Source organism: Rhinatrema bivittatum, chromosome 4, assembly GCF_901001135.1.
Source record: "Rhinatrema bivittatum chromosome 4, aRhiBiv1.1, whole genome shotgun sequence".
Classification (NCBI taxonomy): domain Eukaryota; kingdom Metazoa; phylum Chordata; class Amphibia; order Gymnophiona; family Rhinatrematidae; genus Rhinatrema; species Rhinatrema bivittatum.
In genome coordinates, this window is record NC_042618.1 from 215,334,108 (window position 1) to 215,356,586 (window position 22,479).

At 47.1% G+C, this 22,479-nt stretch overlaps 1 protein-coding gene across 1 annotated transcript in view; it reads right to left on the reverse strand.

Annotated features, from left to right (window-relative positions):
• The window catches only part of STAB2 (stabilin 2), a 473,152-nt gene that overhangs the window by 240,735 nt on the left and 209,938 nt on the right, over positions 1-22,479 (reverse strand). Inside the window, 5 exon segments of the mRNA XM_029599680.1 lie at positions 1,437-1,632; positions 2,635-2,727; positions 12,867-12,923; positions 13,269-13,397; positions 16,182-16,313. Coding sequence (XP_029455540.1) covers positions 1,437-1,632; positions 2,635-2,727; positions 12,867-12,923; positions 13,269-13,397; positions 16,182-16,313 — 607 coding nt within the window.

The following is a 22,479-nucleotide window of genomic DNA, read 5'->3' on the forward strand; positions in this document are numbered from 1 at the left end:
CTGCGATGGCCTTATCTTCTCTAAGTGCCCCTTTAACCCCTCGATCATCTAATGGTCCAACTGACTCCCTCACAGGCTTTCTGTTTGTCCCCCTAAATAACTTTTGTTTAATGTCATATCAAACCTGGTCATTGTCTCGTCCTCTCTCCTCCTTCATCCCTGGAGGTTATCTTGCCCTTCCTCCTTCCTGGACCATGGTGGTCCTCTATCTCTGTCCAGCCTAATTCCAGGGGGGGGGGGGTCCTCTCCCCTGGCAGGCTGCCATCTACTCTGATTCCACTTAACCAGGTCAATCATGGATTTCTCTTCCCCCGCTTTATCCTCCATGTTTTTCATTCCTGTCCCATTCCTTATTCCCTCTGTCTTTCCCCTCATACTGTCAGCCCCAGTCCCATTTCATCCTTTCTTCCTTTGAGCCATTTTACTCACTATTTTGGTGCAGCACTCCTCTCCTGTTTCTGTGTCAGGCCAGAAACCTGGTCATTGTCATTGACAGAGCACATGGCAGTAGTGGGAAATATTTCTCGCCGCTGCAAAAACCCAGCTTTCCTCTGCTTTCCTCAGAAAGGTTCCTGCAGCCGCAATCAGCCCTCTCTCCTCTCCACCTCTGCTAAACCTGTGGCAGTGGGGTTTGAGTCTTCCAATGGGTTTGAATAACCCCCATCTGTCCCTCCTCCTCCTGATCTGCAGCAATGTCGGGTGATGTTTTTGGGGCCATAATAAGCCCCTTTCTCACTCTCCTGGCCTGTGGCAGAAGCTCTGCTGATCACAGGTGGCAGCAGCCCTCTCAGTTTCTCCCCAGCTAAACTTTCTTGCATCTCTTATGGAGGACACCCTGGGATGGTCTCGTGGATCTCTGGGGGGTCCACGGACCCCAGGTTGGGAAGCACTGCCCTAGAATGTATGCTGAAAGGCCTCTTGTTACCAGGCACAAATCAATAGGCTATATCAGGGTTCTTGGTTGGATGTAACCTCCCTCGTTCTTTACTTTGGGTTTATAATTTTTTCTCCCATCCTCTGTCTTGAAATTTGTACACAGTTGACTCATCGTGAATTTCTTGGCTAAAATGGTGGAGGAGATTCTGTGAATGAACAGTCACCGGGATCTTACTGAAAATGCTAAAGACTATTCTGCTACCTACTCACTTTCTCCACGTCGAAGATGAGGTAGTGAAACTATGACTGAACTTGAAAAAAATGGCTCCAAGTGCCTTGCACCTACGATGCCTTCAGGCCATCTCAGCTGTCTTTTCAATTGATTTATTTTATTTATTTAAAATCATTTAAATTTTTCCCTATCTGGACAAGTAGTTCAGGGTGGATATCCTTAGACTGGAGAATATTTAAGAGCATATATATTTTTCAGGCACAGTTAACTATATCTGAATAGCTGGACAAAGGATATCATGCACTTTAAAGATGGCAGCAGTGGGTACCTTGATCACATTTGGATCCATATTTGCCACTCATACAAAGCTCGCAGGCTGTTCCATTGAATCCCTCTTCACATTGACATATCCCTGTGCCATTAATACCATCGAGGCAAATACCATGCCCGGAGCAGGGGCAGCCAGCTTTTCCAGGACAGGCCATGCACTGTTGACCAAAGAAACCTGAACAGCATGCTTTGGTCTGAAAAAAAACCCATAAAATAAGATATAACTGTTAATTTCTTTTGTTTACTCTTTCTTCTATCTATTCTTTCGGTGTTTAGACTTGCTTCATTATGAACAGAGACTTATCAGTTGGTAATTTGTCTGTGTATGTTGTGGTTTGTATAATTAGGCATGTTTGGAAATGGAGGGACCTAGCTCTATCAAACTTTGAAGTCAGTACTTAGAGGAAAATTAAACTTTCTCACTTTTCATAACTGGTGGGTAATCGGGGGGGGGGGGGGGGGTAATAGGAAGGGGGCAAAGCTGGCACTGTTTCTAAAGAAATGCATAGGGACTAGAGCTAAGGCTATCTAGAATGTCATACTTTCTACTGGTTCTCTTATCAACCACTTTGGGGTCACTTTCTCACAGGCAGCAATGCAAGTGCACCAGCACTCTGATGCTAACTTTGGCTTGGAGTAGGGAGACCCAGGTTAATGATACCTTAAAGATCAGAACCTTCCTTTCAGCATATGGTAATTTATATTGGCCTTACCTTGCGTTATAGCATTGTGAGCCCTTTCTGGGGCAGGGAAATACCTACGGTATCTGAAAGTAACTCATCCCGAGTGCTGGTTTGGAAAGGTGGGAAATTAAATCTAAATCTAAGAGCAGCCAAGAAACCTGTCATACAGCAATATATTAGTCTAGACTAGACAGCATTTCAACTCAAAAGAATAACTCAACAGGGAAAGTCTCCTGAAGTAGGTGCCAAAACCTCTTTCTACTTGCTATAGGTCATTGTATGTAGATAGCTATGTTGACTCCATGTTTTGGTATAAGACTTTACAAACCAGCTACAATGCTATCATTTACTGTAGGATGTAATGGTGTTGGATCAAAGAGTCCCTTGTCAAGGTGCAGTTCAAGATAAGAAAGCATTAAGAACAGATTCTAATACATATAAAATCCAGGACCATCAATTGTCCTTGGAATGCTGAATCTGTCTTCATTAGTCTCAATAAACCATAATACTCACTATAATGGTTCTAGCACATTTTGCCTGGCATCCAAAGTGTGTGAATCTTCTTCTCACGAAACTAGAATACAAGCAGTTCCTTTTCCCTACTGACTGTACAAATGTAATAGAACAGCTGGTTAATGTGTTAAATTAGTCATGGAAATCAGTAATATAATAATAATAACAACAGTTACATTATATATGCTATCTCTCTCTCTCTATTTATATATACAGGGGCACAGAATTATTAGTGCACAGTGGTGCATCTGCACCACCAACTTGAAGAAAACGTGTGCACTGCATGCCAAAAATGAGCATATCAGGTCCTGACAGCCACACAAAGTTAAAGAACCATTAGCACTTCAAATCTGCTTCACATCTAGCTGTGTAAAAATAAAGAGCTGCACTAGATACTGCTTTTCACCTTCATTTTGTTTATTTTTGGGTTTGGAGATTTGTGTGATGGAGGAGGGGGGAGTGTAGATGTAAATTGCTTGACTGGCTGTGTGTCTACACCTCTAGAACAGTGGTATTCACTCCCAGGCCTTGAGGGCAACCAACAGGTCAGGTTTTCAGGATATCCCTAATGAGTATGCATGACATAAGATTTCCCTGCACCTGCCTCTACAGTATGCAAAGCTATCTCATGCATATTCATTAGGGATATCCTGAAAACCTGACCTGTTGGCAGCCTTCAAAGGCTGGGAGTGAATACCAATGCTCTAATAGGACCCTTAGCTGCTAAATTTCCTCATATGCTCTGCATTGTTCCCTATTTTCAGGGGTTAGGGAGCAACGTACAATTTCCCCTAGAAAGGGAGAGCCAGTGGTGTATCGAGGGGGTGAGGGGGTGAGGGGCCAAGTCCCCAGGCGCAGCAGAATTGGTAACCCATGGCCACTGGCCACTGGGAGATCCCATCCCACTCGGTGGCTGAACTGAAGTAAGCCCACAGCCGCCGGCAAATGTTCCCTAAGCTGCACATGTGCCCTGCCGGGCACAGGTGCCTCCTCCACCCCCCCCCCCCCACCCCCTCCATGGCGCAGTATAAGCAGCAGAGTCATGGTGGAGCTCATCCCACCGCAGTCGAAGGAGAAAAAAGGCCCGAAGCCACTGGGGGGATCCAGTCCTGTCCAGCAGCCCCGCTGGAGGAGGCACTGTGATCACTGGGGGATCCCAACCCAGCTGGCACCCCAAATGGAGGAGGCCCCACTCTGCCCGGGGATCCTATCCTGCCAGCACCCCAAATGGAGGAGGCCCCATGGCTACCGGGGGATTGTGCCCTGCCCGCTTGCTAGAGAGTATGTATATGTGTGTAAGAATATGTGCCTGACAGAGAGAAAGCATGCATATGAGTGTGTATGTGTGTGTGTGTGTAAGTATATTTGTCTGAGAGAGAAGGAGTGTGTGTGTTTATGAGAGAAGAGAAAGTTTGTGCACCTCCCTTCCCTTCCCCTCCCAATAATCCAGGACAATCTTAAGGTGACCAGAAGTCTAAAGTTCCCAGGTATGGAGAAGAAGCTATTTTTTTAAATCCTTTTTGATTTAATTAATTGGGTGGTATTTAATGTGTCTGCTGTTTTGAAATATTTTATTGATGTTTAAGAAATTTAAAAAAATTTGTACAGGAGTTTTTTTATTATTGGATGTTATTCTATTCATCTGCTGTTTTGAAATATATATTTTTAGTAGTATAGCTTTACAGTTCTGATTGATTTATATTTCTTGATTGTATTGTTTTGAGAAACGGTGATGTTTCTGCTTTTCATTTGTTGCACAGCATACAGAGTCGGGTTTGCTGCGATTTCCAGATTAGTTTTTGTCTGCATTTTTCCATTTATAATTTATAGTCACTTTATTTTGTTATTTGGTGAGGGTCTATCTTAGTTCTGCATGTGTGACTCAGGTTAAGTATTCTACCAATGTGTCATTTCTATGTAGGGATCTATAGCAGCTTGGCTTGTTCTGTTTTCCTAATAGAAGGTGTATTGGTGTTTAAAAGCCTGACGTAATGTTTCCAGTTAGTGTTGTTTTGGAATGGGTTACAATAGTCCTAATACCATATGTGTTCCAAGTGTCTTTTTGGTTTTTATGCAGGGTTTTCTGGTTGACACCACTACAATTCATGTAAATATAAAATACACACTGTTGTGATATTTTGACTTCAAAAGACTGTACTTGGAGTGTCCTTTTTCATGTAAAATCTTTTAGTATAAATGTAGAATTTTAAATTGTGTGTACAGAGGGCTGTGGTGGGAAGGAAAGTCAGGCACAAAACTGTAAGGTTCATTTTGGGTGCCTTATACTCTTGCACTGGCCCTGTTTCGAAAAAGAAAACAAATTAAATGTTAATGTGTGTGTTCCCTGCTCCCCGAACACAAGACAGTCTGAGGGTGACTAAAAATCAAATGTTCCCAGGTATGGAGAGGAGCAAAATGTTTAAATCTTTATTATTGTATTGTATTGTATTACCCTTTATTCTTATTTATTGTATTGAAATATTGTATTGATTTTTTGGAAATGTTTAGAGTTTATTTTTTTTATCCTTGTTCTTATTAGATGCTCTGTTTGTTACCTGCTTTGAAATACTGTTTTTATTAGTATGGTTTACTATTATAATTGATTTATATTTCTTGATTTTGTTTTATGAGGAATGGTGATGTTTAGGAAAATTAGTTTCTTACCTGATAATTTTCGTTCCTGTAGTACCAAGGATCAGTCCAGGACACCTGGGTTGTGACTCCGCACCAGTAGATGGAGACAGAGCAAAACTTGTCGGACTGAGCCATATATGACCCTGTGCCAGTCACAGCCCCTCAGTCATACGTAATGTCAAAGTAGAAACCCAACCAGGAAAACAAAACTAGCTAGGAAAATCGCTACTTAAACGGGCAATAATTCAAAAAACCCCTTCTGGAACCAGACTCCCCAACCGGGAGAGCTAAACAAGCGAGCAGATTAGATAAACAAAACGATGAGCGGACTCTCCGTTACTTCAGCGCAGCACTGCGGGCGGGATCCTGGACTGATCCTTGGTACTACAGGAACGAAAATTATCAGGTAAGAAACTAATTTTCCTTTCCCTGTACGTACCAGGATCAGTCCAGGACACCTGGGACGTACCAGAGCTAACTTATTGAGGGTGGGAAGTAGAGAGTCCCGCTCGGAGAACCCTCTTTCCAAAACCCCCTGCTTCAGTAGCCTGAACGTCCAACCGGTAAAGTCTAATTAAAGAATGCAACGACTTCCAGGTAGCCGCCCTGCAAATCTCTTGAGGCGACACCTGAGAAGCTTCCGCCCAAGACGCAGCTTGGGATCGAGTCGAGTGAGCCCGAAAACCCACGGGAAGCGGTTTTCCCCGCACCAAGTACGCCGAACCAATGGCCTCCTTGAGCCAATGGGCGATCATCGCTTTGGACCAGAGAACAAAACAAACAGATGATCTGTCACCTGAAACGGATTAGTGACCTCTAGATAGCGAAGGAGGGATCTCCACACATCAAGCTTCCTTAAGTCCCTCGTTTTTGGGTCAGAGGACTCCCCGACCGCGAAAGCGGGAAGCTCCATTGACTGATTTAAATGAAACGCCGACACGACTTTAGGCAAAAAGGAAGGGACCGTCCGCAAGGAAACTCCTGAATCGGAAATACGCAAGAACGGTTCCCTACAGGACAGGGCCTGTAACTCTGAAACACGCCATGCCGAGGAAATCGCCACCAGGAATACAGTCTTCAACCTGAGATCTTTAATAGTTACGCGCTTCAAGGGCTGAAACGGTGCCGAGCATAAGGCGGAGAGAACCCAGTTGAGGTTCCAAGACGGGCAGGGGTGACGCAAAGGAGGACGGAGATGTTTAGCTCCTCGAAGAAAATGGGATATCTCCGGGTGAAGAGCCAGGGAGGATCCCCGGACCTTACCTCGCAAACAACCAAGCGCCGCCACCTGGACCCGTAGAGAACTGCATGCCAACCCTTTGGCCAGACCGGCCTGGAGAAACGCTAGAATATCGGATACAGAAGCGGAAGTGGGATCTAATCCACGCTTCAGGCACCATTCTTCAAAAATCACCCAGACTCGGACATACGCCAGGGATGTAGACTGCTTCCTGGACCTCAACAGGGTGGCAACCACCGCGTCTGAGTAACCTTTTTTCTTCAAGTGATTCCTCTCAAAAGCCATGCCGCGAGACAGAAGTGATCCGCATCCTCCAAACAGATGGGGCCCTGACGGAGGAGCCCCGTGAACCCCTGGAGACGAAGGGGGGCCGCCACCGACAACTGTATGAGGTCTGCGAACCACGGACGGCGCGGCCACTCCGGTGCCACCATGATCACGTTGGACGGGTGCAACTCTATGCGCTGGAGAATCTTGCCGATCATCGGCCATGGGGGAAACACGTACAGCAGCACATCCGTCGGCCAGGGAAGCACCAACGCGTTGACGCCTTCTGCTCCCCTCTCTCGACGCCGACTGTAAAATTGCGGGGCCTTCGCGTTGTGCCACATGGCCATCAGATCCATGTGGGGCACTCCCCACTTCTTGCAGATGAGGAGAAATGCTTCGTCCGCCAGCTCCCACTCCCCGGGGTCCAGGCGATGACGGCTGAGAAAATCCGCCTGAACGTTGTCGATTCCGGCAATGTGAGACGCTGCGATGTTGCTGAGATTTTGTTCTGACCAGGCCATCAAGAGCTGCGCCTCCTCCGCCACCAGTGGACTTCTTGTCCCGCCTTGGCGATTGATGTAGGCCACGGTGGTTGCGTTGTCCGACAACACTCGGACCGCCTTTCCCCGCACCAGCGGTAGGAAGGCTTGCAGTGCCAGACGGACCGCTCTGGTCTCTAGCCGGTTGATAGACCACTGCGCTTGAGACGCTGACCATAGGCCTTGAACTGACTTTCCTAGGCAAACTGCTCCCCAGCCGGAGAGACTGGCATCCGTGGTTATCACTATCCAATTGGGCACTAGTAGGGACACTCCACGGGTCAGATGACTGGAATCCAGCCACCAGAACAGGCTGGATCTCGCCTGGGCCGTGAGTGGAAGCGGTAGGTGGAACTCCTCCGAAATCGGCTTCCAGCGGGATAGTAAGGACGACTGCAATGGCCGCAGATGAGCGAACGCCCAGGGGACCAACGCGAGTGTTGAAGCCATGGAATCCAGAACCGTCAGATAATCGCAGACCCGCGGTCGGCGGAGAGACAATAACCGCCTCACTTGAGACTGCAGTTTGTACATCCGTTCCTGTGATAGTAACACCTTGCCCCGTTTCGTGTTGAATAAGGCTCCAAGGTATTCCAAGGCTTGGGTGGGTACCAGTTGACTCTTGTTGATGTTGACTACCCAGCCTAGAGACTGCAAGAGCTGCAGGACCCTGGCCACTGCCAGCCGACACTGACCCTCGGACTTCGCCCGAATCATCCAATCGTCCAGGTAAGGATGAACCAGGAATCCTTTCCGGCGGAGCTGCGCCGCCACCACTACCATCACTTTCGTGAATGTCCGGGGAGTCGTTACGAGACCAAACGGGAGTGCCCAGAACTGGTAATGCCGTCCCAGGATGCAGAACCTGAGGAACCATTGGAACGATGGCCGAACGCCCACGTGAAGGTACGCTTCCGTGAGATCTAGGGAGGCCAGGAATTCGTCTGGACGCACCGAGGCGATTACCGAACGAATGGTTTCCATTTTGAAGTGAGGAACTCGAAGGCATCTGTTCACCCATTTCAGATCCAGGATTGGTCTTGACGTGCCGTCTTTCTTTGGAACGATGAAGTAAATGGAGTAACGTCCCTTGCCGTGTTGATTGGCCGGAACGGGGGAAATAGCTCCCAAGCGCCGGATGGTGCCTAGCACTGCCGACTTCTTCTCGGGGGCCTTGCAGGGCAAAACCAGAAACTTGTCTGCTGGGGGGCGAGCAAAATCTAATGCGTAGCTGTGTCTTATCACGTTGAGGACCCACTGGTCCGACGTCACGCTGGCCCATTTCTCGAACAACATGCTGGGGCTGCGGCGAGGGATGGGCCAACCGCATTTCATTGCGAAGCCTTGGACCCCGTGCCCGACGGGGCTCCCCCTTGTCTACCGAAATGTTTCCACGAAAGGACTGTTGCCACTGGGGAGGTCGGGAGGAAGACGACCTGTACGAAGGGCTGGTCGACCTTTGAGGATGCGACTTCCTGGGGCCACGAAAACGGGACCTGACAGAAAACGAGGACCGCGCCCTGTACCTGTCCTCGGGCAGCTTAAAAGCCCTGTTCTCCCCCAGAGAAATCATTAAATCATCCAACTCCTTGCCAAACAACAATTTTCCCTTGAACGGCAGCGCCCCGAGGTGGGCCTTGGAAGAACCATCCGCCGCCCAGTTGCGCAGCCACAGAAGGCGGCGCGCCGAGACAGCTGCCACCATGGACCTAGTCGACGTACGCAGCAGATCGTGGAGAGTATCAGCCCCATATGCTATTGCCGCCTCCAACCTATCTGCCTGTGATGCCTCCTCCGCTGACAGACCCGCATTCGCCTGAAGGACCTGGGCCCAGCGCAGGCTAGCTCGCATAGTGAAGTTAGTGCAGATGGTGGCCCGAACCCCCAGGGCAGACACTTCAAAGATCTTCTTAAGTTGCACTTCCAGCTTCCTGTCCTGTATGTCCCTGAGAGCCGTCGCTCCGGTAACCGGGATGGTAGACCTCTTCGTCACCGCGGAGACCGCAGAATCCACCTTCGGGAGTCGGAGAAGCTCCAGAGCATCCTCTGGTAGCGGGTAAAGCTTGTCCATGGCCTTGCTGACCTTCAATCCTAACTCCGGAGTATCCCATTCCCGGAACAAGATATCTGTAGACAAAAATTGAAAAGGAAAAGCAACTGCAGGCCCTGTGAGACCTAACAGGACAGGATCCATGTTGGCCTCTTGTCGAACTACCACCGGCGGGGCCTCTATTCCCAGCTCCTGAAGAATGGCCGGAATTAGTGGGGACAGTTCCTCCCTGCGAAATAGCCGTACCACCTTGGGGTCATCCCCTTCCACGGCCTGCGCCCCTTTGCCCGCGCTGGGCTGGGTGGAACCGTCCGCCGCCGCCTCCTCGGCCCCCTTCAGGGGCTCCTCAGGGGAATCCGTGTCAACTACCGAGGAAGACTCTGTATCCGACTCCTGTGGGACGCCACATGGAGGCCGCTTCCCTCTCGAAGGCTCCTGGGAGAACCCCGCAGTGTCCTTAGCCTTCCTTTTCCTCGGGGCGGACTTGCGAGTTCCCCCCACAGAAACTCCCCCTCGGCTGCGTCTGCTGCGCTTATATTTAAGCACTTTGCGTAACAAAAGTGCAAAGTCAGCAGAAAATGACCCGGACTCCGAGGAATCCTCACCTGTATCCCCAGGGGATCTAACACCCCCCGGGGCGACCCCCGCCCCCCCCCCACAGGGCCCTGCTGCGGGGAAAGCGCTGGAGGCAAGCCTGCATCCCCCGCCGTCTCCCGCGCGATTTCGCGGCCGGTGCCCAAAATGGCCGCCACTCCCGCGCTGAGCAGGAAGGGATCTTGGGGGCCTATCAGCTGCAGCATTACCGCACGGCGGCGATCGCGGAGCTCTGGGTCAGGTCCCCCAAAGTGCCCCGGACGACCCCTCTCCGCCCGGGACGCAGGCCGCACAGAGGCCCTCCCACGAGAGGCCCTCCTGCGCCGAGCCGCAGGCCCGGCAGCTCGACCCACGCGGCATGCCGGCGATCGCGACGAAAATAAGGAGAGACGAGAGAAACTTAAAATCAACTAAACACCCTCCTGCGAGCGGCGCCCCCCCCCCCCCGAGCAAAACGGAGCGGCGACGCGAGGCAACGGAGAGCAGGCAGGAAAACAAAACAAGAAACTTTTTTTTTTTTTTTTTACAAACACTTGCCGCTGTCCTCGGTCCTGGAGCCCTAATCCAGCAGGGGTGAGTGAACCAGGCTCCCCGGTGTCACCCCTGGCACTGCTACTAGTGCAGCCGGGTCCTCGACCCTAGCAGCGGCCTCGACCAGGGGGGGATGGTCCCCTCAGAACCTCACAACCCCCCTGGGAGGCAGGGCGGATGGGACTTCTCTCACCAATTAAAACAAAAAACCAATTTGAAAGAAACCTCAAATAGGCTTAACTAAAAAAACACTAAAATTAAAACAACCCTGACTGACTACCAGAACTCAGGGCAGGCAGGGGCTGTGACTGCACCTGCACCATCTACTGGAGACAGAGTAAGACTGAGGGGCTGTGACTGGCACAGGGTCATATATGGCTCAGTCCGACAAGTTTTGCTCTGTCTCCATCTACTGGTGCAGAGTCACAACCCAGGTGTCCTGGACTGATCCTGGTACGTACAGAGAACTGTTTTTTGCATTATTGTACTGCATATGAGTGGCTGGGAGGTCTGCCAGGGGAGAGGGGACTGGGGAGCAAGATTGCTGAAGACTGAGAGGGGAGAGGGAGCTGGGAAGCAAGACTGCTGGGGCTGGGAGAGCTGGACTGCTATTGCTTCTGTTTCTCTGAGATGGGAAGTGGGAAGAATTTGATTTTCTCTGTGTCATTTTTGGGAAATATGCATCTGAATATTTCTTTCTTTTTTAAGGACAGAGAAAATGCAATTTTTATTTATTTCTCTGGTGTTTTACTGCAGGCAGTCTGGCTTTTTGGAGTTTTCCAGTTCAGGTTTTGTCTCCATGTTTCTCTTTCTAATTTGGGGTCAGTTATTCTGTATTTAGTTTGGGGATAAACAGTGTGCTGTAATGAAACAGCAGTAATGTTTGCAGGTCTGAAAAAAAGAACAATTTTGGAATGGTGTTTCCTTTTTTTTTTTTTTCCTGATGGTCAGAAGTGGGAAAATTGGAAATTTTGGAAGAATTTAGAAATGTTACATCACAGTCCTTGATTCTCAGTCTCATTCTTTATCAAACGCTGCTTTTGTTTGCTTGCAGTACCATAGAGGGAAGGGGCAAAGGAAACTCTAGTGGCTATTTATTTATTTATTTATTTATAATTTTTATATACCGACATTCTTACATTAAAATGCAAATCATACCGGTTTACATAAAACAGAATTGTTTTCCGTACAGAAAATGATTCTGGCACCGGCCATACGCGTATGGCCGGCACCATTTTCCGTACAGAAAATGGCGCCGGCAGGAGATCGACTGCAGGAGGTCGTTCAGCGGCGGTCCGGAACCCCCGCTGAATGACCTCCTGCAGTCGATCTCCTGCCGGCGCCATTTTCCGTATGGAAAACGATTCGCGGCAAGAAATCGCTCCCGGAACCCCGCTGGACTCCCAGGAACTTTTGGCCAGCTTGGGGGGGCCTCCTGACCCCCACAAGACTTGCCAAAGTCCAGCGGGGGTCCGGAACGACCTCCTGCGTCGAATCGTTTTGGTCTATGGCCGCCGCCATTTTGCGGCGGCCATTTTGCAAAATGGCGCCGGCTGAAGACAACACGATTCAATTGAGGGGGCCGTTCCGGACCGCCACCGTTCTGGACCACCGCTGGATCCCCAGGTAATTTAAAGCATTTGGGGGGGGGGGGTTCGGGGGGGGGGGGGGTGGGTTTTAGGGGGTTTTAGTGTGCCGGTTTTCCTGCCCTCCCCCTTCCCCCTTCCCCCGATTTACGATTTTTTAACGATAAATCGGGGGAATTGGTATTGTATCGTGGCCCTAATGATTTTTGACGATTTAAAATATATCGGACGATATTTTAAATCGTCAAAAAACGATTCACATCCCTACCAAATAGCCAAATATTAAATGTTCTTGCTATCGTGTAGGAATGTATATAGTTGCATGGCCTGAGACTACTAACCATGAGTAGATAGGTGTGCTGTTTGATATCCTATTAGCGATATACATAGTCATGTAGAAATGTATATACTCATATAGTATAATAAACCTGCATATATATATATATATATATATATGTACATACTACCATCCTTGTTCACAGTCCCATTTGTTTTCCTGGGGTAAAGAGAGGGAAATTCCATCCACTAACACCTTCTTTGCCAGGAGTCTGCCCTAGGGGGGCTCTAGCCAGGTCAGCCCCAGCGAGGTAAGAATTTCACACCCATGTGTCTGGCTGAATGAATAGGAAACTTACTTTTGAGCCACATAGCAGCACATTTTTCTGGTCTGCCATCAACTTAAGCAATCACCCTACACCCAAATGTCTAAATATATACATAGATATTTATATATGTATATACACAGAAATCCATAAAATGCACAAAACTAGTTTTACCTTAATACTTACAATTGGATTTGTTCCCTGAGGGCAGATGGGCTCTTGTGAACAGTTAACACACTGCCCCTTAACAAACAAACAAATAAATAAATAAACAAACATTGATTCTCGGCAGGGAAGATGAAGTACTAACTCATAAAGCGTTTGCATGGATCTAGAAAAGCACATAACAGTATTTTGGTCGACAACCCAAGCAAACAAGAAAAAATAAAATAATGCACAATTTGAGGTGGATGGTACACAGTTCCTTATACTAATAAGAATTCTCTTTCCTTGTAAAAAAATTACTAGTGCATATGCAAAGGAAAATAAGAAGGGACTGGATTGGAATTAGGCAATATGGAATGGTTCCCTGCACAAAGAGAGCATGTATCAACTAGGCTGGCATCCAAGGGTGGAAGAACGCCTTACCATCAGGATTTTGGTATCATTGATGTCACATCTATTCATCTGAATTTCCAATACTTTTGTCAGCCCATGGATAACTCCCTTGTTAGTTGCGAGATTGGTGTAATTTATTGATGCTTCATTAACAAACAACTGTAAAAGAAACACTGTTCAAGATTTACGCCACTAGAGGAAAAAACCTGGTGGCTAACATTGAACATTAATGCTAGATGACTGACAATATCAATGTGGATCTTGCTTGGTTCTGTTGTTTCTCTTGGCTTAGGTTTCCTTTCCTTTCCTTTCGGTCTTAAAATTTGACTCATATTTCTGAAACACTCTTTTGCAACAATAAATATATATTTGTTATAATGGCCACATCCCCTATGTTTAAGAAATAAAACAAAAACAAAAGTTGTTGAGTCTGCCTGTTGTGCCAGCTGCATCGGGTTTGGATTTGGGCCAGCGTAGCAGTAAATCAGTTTACTTACACTCACGCTGGGGGACGCGGGAAAGGGGGTTGGCTAAGTGGGAGCATTCCTTTTCGATCTGCCAGCTGAATTATCTAAGCAAGGTTTTGCCAATATTGCTGTTCTAAGCTTGCTGATTGAGAAATGCCTTCACTTCAGGCACTACAGCTCACAATGGAGCTGAATTTCCAGAACAGTGGCTCCGCTCCAGATCCAGCACACGGTGAAGACAATGTAGCATGCCCCACCTCCATCCCCCTCTTCCAGGAGCACCAGGGGCGAAAGGAGCACCTTGACTTTGTTAAGCTGCCATTTGTATGAACCTTTGCAGCCTTTCTTGATGGCTGAGGTGACTTTTTTAATCCAGCTTTTGGTTGAATTTGCACATAATCTTTAATTTAATTTTGTTGATTTCAGGTAATATAGATATTGTGTGTAATGTTTTAGCATTGTTCAACTGGAATCCGCACTGAACAATAGTTTATTGGATGTTGCGGTGAAAAGAAAAACAAATTGTAAATAAATAAACGTTTGCAGAAAAGGCCTGATGTGAAGAGTTAAGCAGGATTGATGGCTATCTGATCAGATACATTAAAATACAAACTTGGTCACTGGACTGCAATAAAGAATGTTGGTAATTTAGTACAATAAAAAAGATTAGCAATTTGGGGTTCTGTCAACTTCCATAGCTGCTACATGCCTTAAAGTCATGGGAGACTCTTGAAGCCAACCTAGCTTGTTAAACATTCTTTACAGTAAAGTACTATAGGAATGTCTTATGTGCCTTACAATGTGTCCTTCTGTGTCATCTCAAGCACAAGATCTTACACATGTACATTTTCTGCCCATGGAAAGGTACATGGGTAACAGGAAAGTAACAAGTGTGAATTTGTAAACACAAATAGGCAACAGCAGAGGGAACCAGTGGCCAGATCAGCATGGCTGGCAGGGTTCCCCTGAACTCACCATTCAAAGAGATAATTGAGGAGGAGCTAGTGACCTGATCAGTGAGGCTGGCAGAGATCACAAGACCCTGCCAGCTGAAGAAATGGAAAAGGAGCTGGTGGCCTAATCAGCAAGATTTGGGGTTCATCAGGACTTGCCAGCCTAAGAAAAGCAGGTGGAGCTGTGATGAATGGGTAGGGAAGAGCAGGAGAAGGGGGTGTGTTGGGGAGGGCCAGGAAAAGAGGCAGTAGGTGGGGTGGGGTGGGGTGGGAGATGATGAGTGGGAGAGGGAAAATAGGAGAGGGTTGAGTGGAAAGGTTGGAAGAAGAGAAAGGGGAAAGTGGAGGGGAGCAAGAAGAGTGGGAGGTAAGTGGGAGGGAGAAAGGTAAGAGCAGAGGAGTTGAGGAAGAGGTGAAGGGGTGAATGAGATAGGAAAAATGAGATGGGCTAAGAGGGAGGAAGAGGAGGGGGATAGAGGGGATCAATTGGAAGGAAGGAAGAGAAAGGGCAAGTAAAGAGGAGAGGGGTGAGTGGGAAGGAGGAGATGAGGCAAGTAGAGAGGAGAATTGATAAGTGAGAAGGGGAGGAGAGAGAAGAGATGAGATGAGGTGAGTCTGAGTGGTGTGTACGGGGAAGAAGAGTGAGGGGATGAGTCGATGGGGAGAGAAGGGAGAGATGATGAATGGGTGCATGGGAAAAGGAGGGGATGAATGGATGGGGGAAAAGGAAAGCAAAGGAGTTAGATGGTGAAGGGAGAGGATAGTGAGGGGGTAGAGGAGGGGTGAGAGGATTGCATCAGGATTAGCAAGGAGTTGAGGGGAAAGAGAAATCTCTATGGGGGTGGGTTGGAGGATGCAAAAAACATGAAAAGCAGCTCATTATTAATGAATTAGTAGAACCCCAGCACACAAAAATGTTTTTGCATGCCAGTTTTTGCAAAAAGGTTAACTGCACCTCAGTGAAATGTAGTTATTTTTTTCGGCCATCCTGTGAGCAAATTTTCATGCTAAAGTTTGCGACCCAGCTCATTTGCATGGGTATGAAACTTTTGCGCAAAGAGACCAGTAACCTGTGGGAAATCCCTTTAGGCAAGCAATACACTCACCAGGAACTCCTGTTACTCATCACCCTAAAAACGAATTATTTGAGAGAGAGACTGCAGCAGAACAGAAATATGTGTTGAGTGCACTTTGACCCTGATGAGTAAGTGATGGAGGTAAGAATGCCTTTCCATTCTTTGTTTAATCTTCTTGCTCTAGATAGTCTTGGATTTCTCATGTTTTGTCGATTCAAATACTCAGAGAAAAGAGATTTTAAAATAGCAGGACTGACTTGAGAAGTTATTTATTACTTGGAAAGAACTGGCAGCTTTGCATGTGCCTTAAATCCAGCTGGTGCAAGAATAAAACAAGGGCATAGAAGAAGACACTATCTGAATTTCTAAATATTAATTTCAAACATTATATTAATTGCTGAAGTCAGTACTGTAGATTCCAAAAATTTTAAAGGACGATGCTGCTACCTGGCCATCATGGGTAAAAAATACCACTTGATATGAAAATCCAAGCATGGTTTCCCGATGCATTCCATTGTGCAGGTCAACTTTCAATAACTGCTCTCCCAAAACAATATGGTACCTGATTACGTCTTCTTCCTGCAGGATGATAAGAAAGTACTATAATTAGCAAATTGAGTTCACTCTTCTGATTTTGGACGGAATTAACTAACAAAAATTGGACTACACTGATCAATAAATAACTGCACAGTTCTACCTTGAGCTAAATTTCCAGGCACGGTTTGTAAGGAACAATTTCAGGTTGGATTTATTAAAGTAAGATCCAGGACTCTGTGCATCAAAAATGACCAGGCTGGAGTCTAAGATCTGGCTCTGGCTTGACTCAAGGTTCTCGCAGAGGACAAGTTACGATATGAGTGTAAGACGTTCCCTCAACTAAGACTGTAAAGAGCTATGAACCACAAGGACTGGAATGCTTTTTCTTTCTATTTTGAGAGCCTGTGATTTGCTCCATGCCAGGGAAAGGGGAAGCATATCCTCATGTAGGCAAGAAGGTATAATTACGTTGGTAGTGATGGGCAGTATTGTTCATCCAAGAATCCAAGATCAGTAAATGGGCTGATACAGTAAGCACAATTTTGCTTCCAGACCATAAGGAAACTAACTCCGGCAGAGAAATGAGGAGAGGAGGGAAGGGTAGCATGAAAGAAAAGGAAGGAGTGAGAAAGAACATGGAGGGAAAGAAGCTATGCGATCAAGGGCAGGAAGAAGTGAAGCAAGGAGACAATAAGGAAGAGAGTGGGAGATAGATTGAAGAAATGGGAAAGTGAGAGAAAAAGGTGAGCACGAACAAGGAAAACAGTCAGTACACATCCAGGGGCTGATACAATACATTGCGCTCAGCATATTGCACAGCTTGATGAGCAGCTGGACGCGTGTTTTGGATGTCCTAGAATAACTCCTTTTTTATTTTTATTTATTTAATAGTTTTTTTTATATACCGGGGCACGTTAAAAACATCACCCCGGTTCACAATGTAACGTAATGTAGCAACAGGCTTTACAATAATTTAGGATAGATAAACATAAACATTATTTAGCTTTACAATAAATTAGAATATATAAACATTATGACAACTAATTCAACTTGAGACAGGTGGTTTATCAGGTGGTTACATGATAAACTCTTAAGGAGAGTAAAAGAGAGTAGGTTCATTAACTATTCACAAGGTAACAGGGTATATGGGCGGTAATGGAAAGGTAGAAGGAAGATGGGGCTGGCGAGAGGGGAGGAGGATGAGGGGAGGGTGGAAGGAAGGGGAACAGGGATGTAGGAGGGGGCGGGGATGAGGGGGGGGTCGTTAAGTTTAGTAGAGGTGTGTCAGTCGGAAGGGGTGTGAGGGTCTGGTATGTATCTTTGGGCGTGGTTGGTTAGTCGGGGTATGCTAATTTGAAGAGCCAGGTTTTCAGATTCTGTTTGAATTTTTTTATGGCAAGGTTCCTGGCGTAGGTGGGGTGGCATTTTGTTCCAGTGGGAAGTGCCTGCTATAATGAATGATCTTTCTCTGATCGTGGCATGTTTGATGAATTTAGGGGAGGGTGTCAGGAGTTTGGCTTGGTGCTGTTTTCTAGTTGGTCTGGTTGTGTTGTGGAGGTGGAGATGTTCAGGGAACCAGTGCATGTTTTGGTTGTGAATGGCTTTGTGTATGAGGGTGAGGGATTTGTAGATTATCCTGGAGTTTACTGGGAGCCAGTGTAGGGATTGAAGAACTGGGGTGATGTGGTCATGACGGTGAGTATTTGTGAGAATGCGGGCGGCAGCATTCTGTAGGAGCTGTAACGGTTGAAGGGTATTTTTTGGGAGGCCTAGTAGGATAGCATTGCAGTAGTCCAGTTTGGATAGGATCATGGCCTGCAGTACTGTTCGGAAGTCAGAAGTGTGTAAAAGTGGTTTGATTCTCTTCAATGTGTGGAGTTTGAAGAATCCGCTCTTTATAGTGTTAGATATGAATTTTTTGAGGTTAAAGTGGTTGTCTATCCATATGCCTAGGCTGCGGACAAATTGGGTGGGAGGGCAGCCTGGTGGCAAGGGGGAGGAAATGCTGAGTGTGGGAATGTTAGGGGGAGAGAGGATGAGTAGTTCGGTTTTGTTGGTGTTGAGTGCCAGAAAGTTGTCAGTGAGTAATTTGTTTATTTCAGACAAAGCAGATTTCCAAGTCTTCATTGCGTTAGTGATTGAGTCAGTTATAGGTATGAGTATCTGGACGTCGTCTGCATATATGAAGTGCTGGATGCCCAGTTTGGACAGCAGTATGCAGAGGGGTATGAGGTAGATATTAAAAGGGTTGAGGAGAGGGATGAGCCTTGTGGTACTCCTTGTGATAGCTTGACCGGTTTGGATTCATTGCGGCCAATTTTTACTCTATAGCTTCTGTCGTAAGACTGCAACCAAAGAAGGGCGTTGTCCGTGATGCCAATTTCCTTGAGGCGTTTAATGAGTATGTTGTGGTTAACTGTGTCGAATGCCGTCGATATATCTAGAAGTGCGAGTATGTGGGGCTGTCCTTTGTCCAGGGCTTTGAGTATGGTTTCCGAGAGGGAGATAAGTAGGGTTTCTGTGCTATGGTGTTTACGGAAACCAAACTGAGAAGATGAGAGAATATTGTGGTCTTCTATGTATTCTGTAAGTTGTCTATTAATTATTTTTTCGAGTATTTTGGAGAGGAACGGGAGGTTTGCCACTGGGCGATAGTTGGCTGGATCAGTGGTGTCTAAGTCTGGTTTTTTGAGGATGGGTTTTATAATGGCTTGCTTAAGTTCGGTTGGGACCTGGCCCAGTGAGATAGATTTATTCAGGACATTTGCGATGTGTTTGGCAATTGATGTAGGGTTTGAGAGTAGTGTTATGGTGGGCAGATTGTCTGAGGGATGATAGGCGGGTCTGAGTTTTTTGATAGTGTTTTCAATTTCTAGTGCAGATGTGTTTTCGAAATTTGAGAGGGTGGTGTTTGAGGTTTGTATGGGTGTGATGGGATTATAGTGGTCATTGGGAGTATTGCTGGGAGTTGTTAAGTTGGGGAGAATGGGGTGAGGTGAGAAACGAGCCATAATGGTCTGTACCTTAGTGTTGAAGTATGATGCTAATTTTTCACATTTTGTTTCATCGTCGTAGTCAAGGTTGTGTCTGTCCGGTGCTGTGATGAGGCTGGATACGTATTGGAAGAGGGCTTGTAGGTTGAACTGGAACTGATGGATTCTTGCGGCATAGAAGTCTTTCTTTGCTTTTTCAGTGGCTTTTCGGTAGGTGTGTAGAAAGGCGCGAAACTGTGCTAGGATGGTGGGTATTTGATTCCTCCGCCAGGCTTTTTCTATTTTACGAAGATCAATTTTCATGGTTTTAAGTTCATTTGTATACCATGGTTTCTTATTATTTGTGTTTGCTTTGATTTCTTTGGTGTGGGATGGGCAGAGTCTATCTGCTATGTTTGTGGTGATTTGAAACCATGAGGCTGTGGCTGTGTTTGCATCAGTGAGGTCTATGTTGGGGAGTTCTTTTGAAAGGGCCTCAAGGATGTCTTCAGTCTTGCCTTGTTTGCGAAATGTTATTGTTCTTTTGGGTTGCGAGGGGGGGGTGTCTTTGATTGTGCATCGTGTGTCTATTCGGAAGTGGTCTGACCAAGGGATGGGTGTGCATCTGGGTTGGTCAGTTTGGATTGAGGAGTTGGTAAAGATGAGGTCGAGTGTATGCCCAGCCTTGTGCGTGGGTTCTGAGACATTTTGTTTGAAACCAAGTGCTGTCATAGCTTTCAAGATAGCTTCACAAGAAGGGGAAAGGGGGTCACGGTCTACATGAATGTTCAGGTCTCCCAGAATTATGGCAGGCTTAGTATTGTTTATGTGTTTAGAGATGTATTCTATGAGTGGGGAGGGATTTTTTTCGAGAAGGCCAGGGGGGGCATAGATTAAGCAGAGTTGGAGGGAATTAGATTTGAATATGCTGATTTCCAGTTTGGGGGGTGGTGAAATGTTTTGGAGCGTGAGGTTGAAGTTCTTTTTGGCGGCCAGGAATAGTCCACCTCCTTTTTTTTTGCTTCTAGGTATGGAAAATAAGCTGTATGCATCTAAGGAGAGTTGGTTGATTAAGGCGGAGTCGGTATCCTTTAACCAGGATTCCGTGATGGTGCATATGTCAGGGGCTTCGTCTGTAAGGATGTCCTGTAGTAGAATGGTTTTTTTTTTAGAATGGATTGAGCATTGAGTAGTAGAATGGAAAATGATAGCATACCCAGGATTTGTGTGAGGGGGGATGCCATAATGGGGATGAGTGATCTGTGTTGTTGTGTTATGTATGTGTGACTGGTCATTTTGTAGGGGGTGTAGAAGTGTTTTATGGTGGGAATAGGTTGTGGACTCATTATTGTAAAGAATGGGGGGTTCTGCTATTGTTTGGTTGGTGTATGTAAGGTAGGGTGTTGTTCACTGCAGGGGGTAGGTTAGTATGAGGTAAAGGGTGGATACGAGGATGGTTAAGGGTCTTAGCGAGAGGGATAGAAGAGTGGGTCATATGCTACGTAGGTATATGTTCAGAGAGACTTATTGATAATAGAGGCTTTCCTATGGTAGGGAGGAGAGGCTGTGGGTGGAATGCAGGAGGCGGGGTGGTGTGGGTAAGGCGGGCGTGATATCTGGTTTCTGAGATAGGGCAGGTTGTGTAGACTCTAGAGGGATGGGGGGTTGTGTAGAGGCAAATTATTGTAGTTGTACAAGCAATGTCATAAGAGGCAGGCACATTAACGTGGTTATACAGGCAATGTCAGACGAGGCAGGAAATTATATAGGCAATACAAATAAAGTAGGTGGAATCAGGCAATTATCGTGACAATTGTAACAGGTGGTAGAGCATAGCAGTTAGTGAAGGCAATCTGTTAACTGCTATGGGAGAATGGGAGAGAAAGAACCTGAGGGGGTAGGTAATAAGTCTTACAGTTGGTGGGGTCCTGCTGGTCTCAAGACTTGTAGTCGGGTTATGAGATGTGGAGTTGATGTAAACGGAGCCGGGGCGGCGTCGGAGTCCCGTGGCAGCAGGCAAGATGAGACTGAAGGTTGGTCATTGGTTTGGAGGAGATTGCAGGGATTTGGTAGCTGCGGCTGCATCGCGCGGCGCCATCGAGAGAAGAATTTAAAGGGCCTCAGGACCTCTCCGGATTGGTCGGACCTTGCTGGGCGTGCACAGCAGAAGGAAGGACGGCGAAGACGGGACCGGATGCCGCGCGATCGGCGGCGGACCCTTTGTGGGTGAGGCTGTAATTTAAAGGGCCTTACCCCGGCGGGTCTGTGGCGCCGGTTGCGGAGGCCTGCCTCGTGGATGTCGTCGCTGTGATCGCCGAAGAGAAGGCGATCACAACTCCTGATGCAATAATGGGATTAGCGTGTCCAAAACTCGTGTCCAAACCAGTTCGTAGCGAATATTGCTCATCACATGTAAATGCCATGTAGATGAGGCTATTAGCTACTACCCCCCCCCCCGATGCAAAAACTCACCCATGTGCCCGACGTGCATGTTTTTACTTGCAAAAATGAATGCCAGCCCTGAAGATGGCGTTTTGAGGCACCCCCAAGCCTCCACATAAAAGAAGAAATACTGCTTTTCTGTGGTTCCTCCTATTTAATTCCTAAACAGCGCCCAGGAAAGGTGGATGGGCACGCATTAGGAAAATGGGCTCTCAATGGGGCGGATTTTAAAAGGGTTACGCGCATAATATACGTGCGTAACCCTTTTAAACCCCTCCTGCGCGCGCCGGGCTTATTTTGCATAGGCTAGGTGATGCGCGCAAGCCCCGGTACACGCGTATGTCCCGGGGCTCGAAAAAAGGGGTGGGGCGGGGGTGGTCCGGGGCAGGGGCGTGGCCAGAGGCCTCCAAAGGCCCACTCGGCTGGCGCGCTCAACCTATGCCTGCCCAGAGGCAGGCACAACTTAAATAATAAAGGTAGGGGGGATTTAGGTAGGCTGGGGGACGGGTTAGATAGGGGAAGGGATGGGAACGGGGAAAGCCATCAGGGCTCCCCCTAGGGCTCGGCGTGCGCAAGGTGCACAAGTGTGCACTAGGGGTGTGCATTCGTTTTAAACTTAAATGTAAAACGCAACTTTTTTTTTTTTTTAACTTAAAAAAGTAATGAGGCGAAAACGATCGGAGCTCCTACCCCGGATTTTATAACATGTGTGTGGCTGTGCGCCCATGTTATAAAATCGGGTGTAGATTTGTGCGTGCCGGGTTGCGTGCACAAATCTACGCCTGTGCGTAGGT